This window comes from Callospermophilus lateralis, chromosome 3 (genome assembly GCF_048772815.1).
Source record: "Callospermophilus lateralis isolate mCalLat2 chromosome 3, mCalLat2.hap1, whole genome shotgun sequence".
Lineage (NCBI taxonomy): Eukaryota > Metazoa > Chordata > Mammalia > Rodentia > Sciuridae > Callospermophilus > Callospermophilus lateralis.
This window is the reverse complement of record NC_135307.1, coordinates 43947235-43959737: the sequence shown is the minus strand read 5'-3', so window position 1 is coordinate 43959737 and position 12503 is coordinate 43947235. Positions and strand designations below refer to the sequence as shown.

Genomic DNA, 12503 nt, shown 5'->3' with positions numbered 1-12503 from the left:
GGGCATGTTTGGGGGAGATATTCTCTTGTTGATAAACACACATGTAGGGCAGATACTTGTGCTTGGTTTGGTAAAAAGTGGTGTCTTTTGCTGAATGAGGGAAGATTAAGAGCTCTCTGATGGGCACATCCAGTTTGAGATGTCCACCAAGACACAAGTGAAGATGTCAGTTAGACAGCTGGAGCTCCTAAAATTGGGAAAACATTGGAATGGATATACATTTAGAAATTATCTAGACCTAGATGGCATTTAAAAGCATAGGCATTTCTATCTCACGGTGGTTGTTTTTCACTGTAAATGAATAGATTGAGTAACTGACTAAAGTAAAGTGAGCTAAGTGGGACACCACGTAGCAGATGGTTGGCCTTGCCCAAGCTGCACCTTGCCAGACATCTGTCTCTGTTGACAGGTACTTCTACAAGAAATTCCACATATAAAACACTGTGCCAAGTTCCCCTGTAGTCTTATGGATCAATATGGAAATCTGAAAAAGTGACATATATTTTAAACATTTTTTGAAAAATTCATCAAAGTACTAAATTTGATTAAATAAAGACATATTACACAAATAAAGGGGTAATGAACTAAACATGTTCAGAGATAAAACCAAACTCTTTGTATAGACCATTTTAGAGGCCATACACACTGATCAGAACTTGTTGACTCTAGGTTCAATGTAAAGGGGCTCTATTCAATAAAATATTTGAGAACATTACAGAGAATGTTGAGTGTTTATGAAAAAAGCACCCAAAAAAGTAATGATAGAAATTATAGGATGAAATGAAGGTAAGATATCTCAATTCATCACCTTAACAGCTACTGTTTAACTACATAGGATTATTATGTTGACTTCATGTCCTATAACTCCCTTCTTAGAAGGGGAGACAGACCATCCCAAGGAATAGAGCTTATAGGGGCAGGTAAGAGATGATGACAGGTAGTTACAAAGAGAAAAAGAGAAATCACCCTATAGGTACATTACTCAAACACCAAATATAACCACACATTAATTGTACAAAAACTTCACATTTCTATTTAGAATTAAAATCTAAATTTTTACTTTTACATTACTGGCTTAATTAAATAAAGTTAATTGACATGTTGATATGTTTAAAATTCCTTAACATTGTTTTTAGTTAGGTCTTCTAAAAATATTTCCATTTTGCCCCATTCTTTTTTATCATTTACTACCTTTTTGTGTAAATCTGAAGGATTCTGAAGGTAATAACTGCTTTCATTACAATCCCAAACCTGAATCTATTTATGAGAGTCATACATTAGTGGACAGGGCAAAGCAAAGTCTCCTAATTTCTATTTTATTCAAACCTCAAGGAGTTGGAGTGTTGTTCCTCTGATTAAATTAATGTTTCTGAAACTGTATCACATCACTCCCTGTCTCCACAGCATGGAATCTGCATTCTCTTGAGGCTGGTTCCTAATCTTCTGTTACCCTGTTTTGCATTCTTCCCAAGAACCTATAGAAAAAAGGAAACCCTAGGCCTTCTCAACCTGGGAGAAGCCCAGCCATTTGTGACATTCTGGTTCCTCTGTTCTTTTTCCCCTTCCCCTTTCCTCCCCTAGAATTTGTTGAATTAGCCTGAGAAGGCTAAACCAGATCTTCTCTAAGCACTGAGGCGTGTACTTTCTCTTTACTGCCCATCTTTCTTCTCTGATGGCTACATCCTGTAAGTTATGTAAGTGTTAAGATCCAAGAATCTGTTTAGCCTTCTCTTTCAGGTCATTTAGGACGAACCTGGGTAGGTAAAAGAATTTTCCTTGGGATTCCATATAACTGGCTAGAAATTAACATAGGAGTTTACAAACCTAATTGGATATAAACCTAACTTGTTTTGCTGGTCATTGACCTAAGCATGCATTTCCCTCAATGACCTGAGAGAAAGGAGAGGGTACATCAGGGCCAGAATTCACAGTACATGTTTTAGGGGCCCTAGGCCAAAAACTCTATCACTAGCCCTTTTTAATAGCACCTCCAATTCATTTCCGCCAAGAGTCAAGCTTTTATAAGGGCTCTAGAAGCCACAGACATTTTTTTAAATGTCTGAGCTTTAGATGAGTTGTTACAAAAGAACCTTTGTTCTTCATGATGCATTGTACCTGGAGGAAAGACTTTTTTCTAAAAAGAGAACATTGCCCTTCCCCACCATGCCAGAATCCATTGTTTGCCACAAAGATAGCATCAGCTTCAACAGCAAATAATAACCACATGCATATATTCACAATCAGATCAGCTTGATGCTCAACCTGTGAGTCTTAATTTATCTTTTGTAATCATTTAAAAAATAATTTTATTCTTTATAACTGATTTCTATGGCATTATACTAACATCCCTTGTTTTCCCTACTTCTCTGTTCTAGTCCCAAAGGCCAGTTTTATTCGAGATAATTGACATACAAAGTAAAATCAGAAAAGCACTAATTCTGTCCACATCTACCTTCAAGAATAATGGTTTCAACCCTGTTACTCTATTTTTCTTCCTGGACGTTTCCTCACTGGGGAATACAGAACTCAAGATCCACATGTCATAGCCTTTGTCAGCCTTCTGTCCTGAGAGAATCTAAGCCCAAAATCAGCCTTACCTTTAGTTGAACTAGGTGCACATCCACATGCTTGCTGTCTGAGTCCTGCTGAACTGAATAGGTTAGGTCCCGGACCCTCTCTGAGGTCATCCGGAGCCAGGTCTCAATTTCAGGTAAATGGAGGACAATCTTCCAGTCAGCCCCTGTGTGGAGTGGAGGTGGCTTTTCATACTGCTGTTCAGAATCTAGGTCCTTTGTTGCCTCTTCTCCCTCACCCTGCTCCACAGTGGGTGTCATGTTGATAGCCATGGGTGAAGCATCAGTAGCCATAGGATCCAGGTCCTGTGACCTCAGGGGGGAAAGTGTCACACTCATGGTTAACATGGAGAAGTCTAAACCTTACTTCTTTCCAAAACAGCTGAAAGGCAAGAGGAAAGAAAAAAGCAAGAGTCAGACGAGATTGCCAAATAAATAAATGGTACTTCACAGAAGAAACAGGATTTCTAAATTAAGCCAGATTTCTAAATTAAGAAACCATTGCTCATAACAAAAACAGAAAGAAGTACTTTGATTTTCTACATGGTAGCCCCAAGACTCAGCATGTAATAAGAACACAGCATCACAGTGACATTGTCTACCCGAACATCCATTCTCCCCTCATTCCTTAGTAACAAAACACTGATCTTTTAGCTGTGAATATTTCGGCCTACAATTTAAAACTGCATTCCCTATCTCCTTTGCAGGCAGATGTGTCCATGTGGCTAAGTTCTGCCCAATGAGCAGTAAGTAGAATTACTATATAGGAATTCTGGAACAGCTGCTTAAAGGGAGCTGACTCAATTAGGAGGGTCCCCCTTTCTACCCTTCTGCTTTGCCCTTTGATTCAAGGGGGTACTATGGAGTTGATGGCTGGAGCTCCAGCTGCCAGCTCAGACCCAGAGACAATTTTGAGTATATCCAGTGGAAGATGATGGAGCACAGAAATAAGAACAAGGGTCCTATAGGAAAATAAGGAGCTACTAGGTACTATGACTTCAGTCTTCGACTTTTCTTATGTGAGAGAGAAAAGCAAACTTCTATCTTAAGTCATGATTATTTGGGGCTTTCCTACTATGAGCATCTAAACTATTTTGATTATAACCAACATATTCAAGTACATGGATAACTAGAGAGGGAATATTTTCTCATTACCAAAAACATTGTGGTAACTTCAAATACTGTTAGATATTTGTTAGATAAATAGATATCATGAGAAATTCTAAGCTTTTACTTTTCTAAAAGTTATAAATGATGGATTATATTAATTAGCATTCAAAGTAGATTACATTAATATTTGATTATATTGAATTTTTAGAGGTGCTGGAATTTCAAGAGTAATAAATTCCTCTAAAATGTATAACAGTAAAATATTAGTCAAATAGGTGAAAATAACAAATATAAGTGATAATAAAGTAAGCTTGTTTTTTTAGGATATAGATATTTTTTTAGTCTAGGAGCAGCCTCTTCCTCTCAAGGAAACAGATTCCTCTTTTACAGGTTTTCTTCTGATCATACACATTGAAGTTACTTTATATCTTCATGCTTATAAAGATGAAAAGTGACTGACCAAAAGATCAGAGATTCAATGTGATTGTCAGAAAGTAGCTCATATTTCTTTATATTCTTAATATTCACTTAGTAACAAAATAAAAATTATTTTTACCTACAAAAATGGTCAGCGGAGAGGGCAGGAATCAAGACAGCTCCTGATTTGATCAGGAACATGCAACTTTCCACACAGAAATGTGCACAGGGAATAAAAAAACATGTAGAACTGACAAAGGCCTTAAGAATAAGTTATTCCTATGACATACTATTTCAGAATCCTTTCAGCACTACAGTGTAATCCCCATCCCTAATTTCTTGGGCATCTAACTTTTGAATTAAATGAGAAGAATATTTTCAGGTGAGGTTTTGAAAGCAAAATTATTTGCAAAAGCAAAATATAAGTCATAGAGTAGGTTTATCACGTTGGTGCCTGCTTTAGAGAAGGGCTTTAGGCTGCTACTCAACAGCTTTCTCTCCCTGATTGCAAGAGGTAGAAATCCACACCCCAAATTTTTAACCATGTTTGTATTTGGTTTTTAAAATAATAATAATAATAATAGAGCTGGGGTTGTGGCTCAGTGACAGAGAGCTCGCCTAGCATGTGTGAGGCCCTGGGTTCTATTCTCAGCACCACATAAAAATAAATAAATAAAATAAAGGTATTGTGTCCAACTACAACTAAAAAATAAATATTTAAGAAATAATAATAATAATAAACTTAGCTATTTAATAAACCCAATTAGAAGGTAACAAAATTTCACCAGGAATGACAAAATTCCATGAAGAGTAAGCTACTTTACCATTTCTTAATAAAGCATACTTCGGCTTCAGACAGGCTCTTATTCTGATTTACCAAAACACCTTTAAATTATTAATTGATTCATTGCTCTCTGTGGGGGTCAGTTTAGAATCACATCCTAGAGAGGGAATCTGATACACAAAGGTTAATAAAGGTTTCTAGTTCAAGGACATAGAACTGATTACAAATGAAGAACACATTCGTGTCCCAATGGTTCCCTCTCCTAAAAATTTAGATTCATTCAAGGAGATAACTAAATGCCAGGGTGGTATTCAATAAATTGCTCCAGCTATGCCCACATTGACCATTTGCCCCAACTCCTGCCCAAGAGCCCTGCATAACTGTGTCCTTGTGTTTTCTCTAAAATTCCTAAGTCAAGGCAGGGCCTTCTCTGGGATGCACATCCTACTCTAAACTAAAGAACATACCAAAGAATTAGTTCAGTGCAATTTATGACTCATCTTACAACGTCTTTATATCAGGCTATGTACCAAGTAAGCACAATGCAGTTTTTTTGTAATTTAGAAAAAAAAAAAAAAAACAACTCCGTATTTCTGGACCTCAGTTTCCTGGTCTGTAAAATGAAAAAAAAATTAAACTGGATGAACAGTAAGATTTCTTCTGGCCTAAGAATACATGACTGCTTATAATTATTAATCCAGAGATTTCAAAGCTCTTGGAAGCTTCCTACCTAAACTGAGAGCTGTGCAGCTACTAAAGAATGACCCTCTATTTTACCAACACACACAAACAGCATCAACAGATTTGTTCTACTTAACAGGAAAAAAAAACTGTCATGATAAAATATTGTATAAATTACTATTTTTATATTAGGTGTTTCTGATTCTTCCCAAAGGAACAAACATGGGAGATTCTCCCCCATAGGAACTTGCTACTCCTTAGACTAACAATATAGATGTGGTTAGAGAGAGAGAAGAAACAGGATAAAATTATTAAACAAAAACTTGACATAAAAAATGCACATAAATTACAATTGAGAAAGGGGCAAGGAAACCTGAAATTCAAATTGCCAAAGCAAAATTTTGCTCCATGTATAGTTTCAACCTGGATATGGTATTTCCCAAATAACTGCTCAGACTCTAAAGAAGGGAATTTTTATAATCCTGAGAAGTAAAGCAAATCAGTGTTTAACTCAAGTTTCATTTCAACTTTTGTCTATTACTTTCCTTCACATATACTTTCACAGCTGAGAAAGAAATGCCTTAGGTGTCAAAATAGCCTAGCAAGCCTGAGAAAGCAACATAAAATGGATTAATTATCCATTTTCTTTAGAAGGCATTTACTATAAATATTTAATTTTCAATTCTAGCAGTTCACATTTAAATGTAGCACCCATGAATAACCACAGTCTACCTGATTTTCACAAAATCACATTTGATTTGAAATATAAATTTTTAATTCAAGGAAAAATGCTTTAAATTTTGGAGATTATAGTAACAATCTTTGTGTATATTTTTTCTGCCCCTATCAGGAATATTCAAGCTTGCTTTCAAACCATCAAATTAATCATTCTATTTAAATACAAACAAATAGTTGGAAATTCAGCACAAGTCTATACTTTTAAATGCTGTTAAGTATTGTGCTCTTCTTCTACAAGTCATCTTATAAAGGAAAAGATTCCCTTCTAGTCATAGAGAAATTGAAAGAAAATAAGACCACTAGACAAAAACTTCTGATGATACAAAGGGAAGCATTAGACCAAGTGCACAGAGGTACCTACCGAATTATAATTCTGACTCCAAGATGTTCCAGCTTTTTGGAAACCAATGGCCTCCCATTCCCTCTTCCTTATCAAATGCTCATCTGTGGTCACCTTTCCAGCATTAAAAGATAATACAACCTTTATCCCAGCTATTGTTAAAAATAACATCCATTAAATCCTTTCCTGCCACAAATCTAGTGAAGAAGCAATATTTAAAGTGGAAAACCTTAAATCATAACAATTTTAAAGCTTTTTTACTTCTTAGTTTGTGGAGGATATTTCCCACCTTACTCTATTAATCATCCTACCACAACAGAAGAAAATACACTATGAATCACTTAATAACAAGAACTTTTTCTGCTATCTCTTTGACATTAGCCAAGTTGAAAACCTGACATTAGTAGAATTCATTTGACTTGATGTATTTAAATCAGGATAGTGTTCTTTAACCAAATCAGAAGGGAAAAAAATTCTAGCTACATAGTCATCAAAACTACCCATCTCTTTCTCCTTTCTCCTGTTAATTTTCTCTCCAAATGAAGGGGCAGAGAAGTCAATATCTGAAGTCTATGCTACTCATTGTAAATGCTTTTGTCCCTAAGATCCCCTCAGGATTAAGCATCTGGCTACTCCTCTCCACCCTCTGGCTCTCTTCTTATGCCCAAACAAGATAAGGTTAGCATCAGGGCTGCTCCATGCCAATAGGCACCATTTCATATGCTCTCAGTGACCTAAATCTTTTGCTCTGAGAGGGCTGTTACACAGCTATTTGGAAGCTAATGTATAAGCTCCAGGACTGCAATTATAGGCAGGCCTTTTGCAAACAAGTGATGATAAGTGAGCTGAGAAAAAGAAGATGATTGCCAAAACAAGAATAACTACAGAAAAGAGTGTTTTGGTGGACTGAGCACATCCAGTCATCTCAGAAGAACCAAGACTGTAATCTAAAATATAAATAAATAAAATTAAAAATAAAAAAAGAAGAATTTTAAAGCAGGATAAATAGTTAACATGACCAGCTGATAAAGCCAATCTGAACTAATTAGACTCAGGTTATTTATTTTCTCAAGAAGAAACCGTTTCTTCCAAGCAAGAACATCATCAGGTGCACAGTGTGAGAGGAAGTCTTGCCATAATGTAAATCAACCTTAAGCCCAAATACTTAATATTTCTGGGTCCTGCTACCCCTTAAAACACAAACAAGGAACTAATGCATAATTTTGGCCAAATTAACAGATTGGCTTTGCTACTTAGCACATTACAGAACAGAGGTAGAGGAAATTATGTTAGACATCAGTATGTATCCTTATCCTCTCACCCCCTTCATGTTTTTCTTTTGTATTCTCATAACCACTCTTCAGAGAATCAATTAATAAACATTTTAGACAGAAAAAAATTCCTCTGGATTGTTTCAATTTTTGTCTAAGGTTAGTTCCCATGGTTTGATTGCATTGAGGAAATATAAATTAATTCAAGAGGTATATTCTATATTTGAGTCCACAATACCAGAATTGGACTTTGTAAAGAAAACACAAAAACAAGTTTAATAAATTGCTTAATTAAATGTCCCTGCCTACCCAGATGAATGAGGATCTAATTCATCACCTAGTCTTAAATCTTGCTGTGTGCCTATCTCCCTGACTCTTATAACAGTCAAGAAACTTTAGATGGCTTTAAAGTTCTTAAATAGGAAAGTAGAATAGTTGTTGCCAAATATAAAGTTAAATTTGAATTTAGAAAAGAAAGAGAGAGTGGCTTTTGTAAAATGTTCCTAAGGAAATTTCCACAATAGCTGTCCGATACCTCTTCCTTTGCCTTCTCCCTGTCACAACCCCACGTCCTCCAGCACTCACCTAGAATAACAGTGAATTCACTACAGTAAGTCCTGATCAGTGTCACTTTCTAATCCTCCTGTAATAACAGGCCAGCCTGCAAGCAGATATCAGTAAGAAGAAGAACTTCAAGCACGTGCAAGGGTGCAAGAAAGCATGTTAACAGGGAAGCCTGAACAGATTTCTACAATTTCTTCTTGGTGTTATTCTCTCTCTTTCTCTCTCTCCCTCCCCCACCCTTCGATATTTCCTTTGTGTACAGCTCCATCCCCAGGCAGATGGCTGATTACTTTCTGCTAATCACTTAGAGACCATGCACCCTCTCCAGGTTCTCCCTTCAATCATCAGATAATTCCCTTTCCCAGAGCATGGAATCTTCTGTCAGCCATACCACGCATCATAAATCATTTTCCTTCCTTGACTCCTCCTCCCACCCCTTTCCCTGATTATACAGATCATCTCTTGTGGCAAGGCTACCCAGATTGTCAAGGCTAGTCTTCACGCTCTCCATGTTTTCTTTCTTCCACTACTAAAATCAGTTCCAGTCACACAAAGATTCATTTGGCTACTTCAGGCAGTCAGCCACATGGATGCCCCTGGTCATCAACCATGTGGACATGAATGCAATGAACATTAATGAGTGTTTATCTCCCTCACATCTCACCTTTAAGCATTAGGCATCCGCTTTTCTATTGTTCAAGAAAATGTCCTGAGAAGGACTGGATTTGTAAAGTACTAATATGTAATCTGTACCATTGTTACTTTTATCAATGCTATTAATTCAAAGAACATGAGATAATTACTTCAAATCAAATATCTTTATTGAGAATGAACAAAACTCAAAGCATTATAATGAATCCTATAATCCTGCCCCCTCCGTCTGTGCATGCACACACACACATTCAATAATATCTACTGCACAGGCAGGCTGTAGTCAATATATGGGAGGCAAGATCAAAACCAAGTGAGGCCCCAGTAGAATGGTATTAATTGTGGGTGGAGGAAAGATAAGTGGGAACATCTAGAGTTGGGAAAATTTGAAATAGGTTTGTAAAAATGGGTCTGATTTCAATAGGCAGAGATAGAAGGAAGATGATAAAGGAATTCTAGGAGAGGAAATGCATGAACAAAGAAACCTCAACATCATGAAGTTGGGGAAATTAGCAAATGCTTGTGTTGAGAACACTGGGAACTTGATGCTGCCCAGAAATAGATAAAGCTGGAAGGTAAGTCACAGCCACTTTATAAGAGAGTTTTGAATGCTATGATATGGAATTTGGAATGAATCCAACGGAAGCAGGAATTCTAAAATGACTGTTTAGAGAAAGAAATCAGATTACCATTGTATTCTAGAAACAGAATAGTAGACACATGCAGTCTTATTTATCAAGAAAATAAAAGGAGAAATCAGAATTGAGAGGATCAACATTCCCTTTTCTAGATAAAGACTTCATTAACATGAAATGTTGCCTTAAAAATCTTTCTATCCCAGAGAGTGAGAGATGATTGAGAGACACAGACTGAGAGAGACAGAAAGAGAAGTTACAAATCTGACTTTTAGATCAGAGTGATAAAGGAGTTCTCTGCTATGTCCTACCTACTCCATTAAATATAAATAAAATTCTCCATTTTTAGTTCTCCATTAACCCTACTCACAATCCTAGCTTCATAATTTGAAGTGGAAAATTTTTAAGGATTATTTTATACAATGCTTTTTTTTGGTCTAAAATGACTTTTTTACATTAATTTTAAAGTAATACATATTAATTCCAACATTGTAAAAATAGATAACAGTGAAGATAAAAGATCCCTATCTCCATATTCTTAACCCTAGTCAACAAGTGATAAGAGACTATTTTGTTTTTATTTGTGTTCTCCATATGTGACATTGAAAGGAAATAAGTTCTAAAAGAAGAGCCATCTTTAAAGATTCTGAAGCCTAAATTAATTAGTTATCTCTATTAATGCAGCAATATTGCAGTATTTGCTAACACAGAATTATTGCCCAGGTATTAATAAGTATAATACAAAAAGTTGCTACAGAAAATAAATTGAGAGAGTGATGGCAACTTCTGGGTAGAGATAGCCAACTGAATACACACATGTAGTTTTGCTTCCTCCAACTGAATACACACATGTAGTTTTGCTTCCTCCAAAAATCTCTCTAATACTACTTAAAAGGCTTTTCTAGTAAGCATAAACACTCAAGAATAGGCAGCAAATAATATTTTAGAAGCCAGAAATTAGATGAACAAGTGATAAGTGACTTAGTCAACTTTCCAAAAGTAAATACTAAGCCAGCAATTAGGGGACAAAGAACCAATCTGATTTTTACTTCAAAATCCCTAAATTATTTTGGAATTCATGGAACCAGATATATCTGGAAGGAGGAGGCATGAAAGAATTAACTTTCCTAAAAGGAAATATGGACTTTGTCTTACCTCCTGGACGGTAACCTCTTTAGAAGTTAGAAATTTCTGACTGACAGGAATATCTTTGCTGTTTGTGGTGGGCTCTCTAGATCACACCTCAAAATTTATGCAAATGAGCTGATTCAGGAATGAGGGCAAGCCAGACAGAAAGCCCAACCATGTGATTAAAGTTTGGGGTCTTTGGAAAACTGTGTAAACAATGATCCAATCAATTGTGCCTATGTAATTAAACCCCCACCCAAAAAAAACTATAGACACTGAACTCAATTGACAACACTCCACATGTTATATCACATGTTAATGACAGAAAATAATGCATCCCTGAAAGTTGGAAGCTTACTACCCAGTCCCAGATTCTGGGAAATGGGCTTTGGGATAGAGGTTAGAGACATACAAAACACCACAAATTAGAGAGTACTGAATCTCTCAACAGCAATACTGGAAGTCTGAAGACAATTGTTTTGCTTAAGAAGGAAAAGAATTCTAGTCTATAGATGCTTCTCCAAAGAAGATATACAAAAGGCCGAGTACATGAAAAATGTTCAATCTTACTATTCATCAGGGAAATGCAAATCAAAATCACAATGAGATATCCACTCACCCCAATTATAGTAGCTGTCATCACAAAGACAAAAAATAATGAATGCTGATGAGGATCTGGAGAAAGGGGAACACTCATACACCGCTGGTGGGAATATAAATTAGTATAGTCATTATGGAAAATAGTAGGGAGATTCCTCAAGAAACTAAAAATACAACTATCACATGATCCAACAATTCAACTACTGGATATATACCCAAAGACAATGAAATCACTATACCAAAAAGATAACCTTCACTCCCATGTTCATTGCAGTACTCTTCACAATAGCTAAAATATGGAATCAACCTAGATGCCATTCAATGAATAAATTTATCAATAAAATGTGTATATGCTATACACAATGAAATATTATTCAATCATAAAAAGAATGGGATCCTATTATTTGCAGACATGTGAATAATATAGGAGGTCATTATGTCAAGTGAAATAAGCCAGACACAGAAAGACAAATACCACATGTTTCTACTCATTTGTGGAAACTAATATATCAATCTCATGGAAGAATGAAATGGAATAGTGTCACTAGAGATTGAGAAGGGCAGAAATAAAATATGGTAACCACTGCTTGAAATAATCTATGATATACTTTATAACTAGAAGAGTATGAAATTCCTAACTCATAAAATTGATTAGTGTTTGAAAGAAAGATGAAAATGCTTACTGCCTTGATCTGATTACTATACACTGTAAACATACTGAATTATCGTAACATATTCCATAAAAATGGACAAATATTAAGTCTCAAAGCTATAAATTACACTTACATATTCTTGATAATATAAACACTAGATGTTGCTATATCCCAAATCACTACATAATTTTTACAAAGACAGGCAGGAAGTTAAGAAAGGCAAACCAAGCATCAAAAAAAGAAAAAATCTAGACTAGAACAGCAAGAATAATGTAAATTAGTAAATAATCAATGTGACGGTAGAATAAATTTGGGGGGTTTCAAGACTTGAGCCCTGGGGCACTTAATCACATCTCCA

General features: G+C 35.8%; 1 protein-coding gene across 3 annotated transcripts in view; it reads right to left on the bottom strand.

The window, feature by feature from the left end:
• The window catches only part of Akap6 (A-kinase anchoring protein 6), a 500764-nt gene that overhangs the window by 387274 nt on the left and 100987 nt on the right, over positions 1 to 12503 (bottom strand). For all 3 annotated transcript variants that reach the window (XM_076850183.2, XM_076850180.2, XM_076850182.2), the window contains exon 2: positions 2598 to 2955. In XM_076850183.2, coding sequence (XP_076706298.2) covers positions 2598 to 2921 — 324 coding nt within the window. In that variant the 5' untranslated portion in view covers positions 2922 to 2955. The remainder of the gene's footprint in view (positions 1 to 2597; positions 2956 to 12503) is intronic.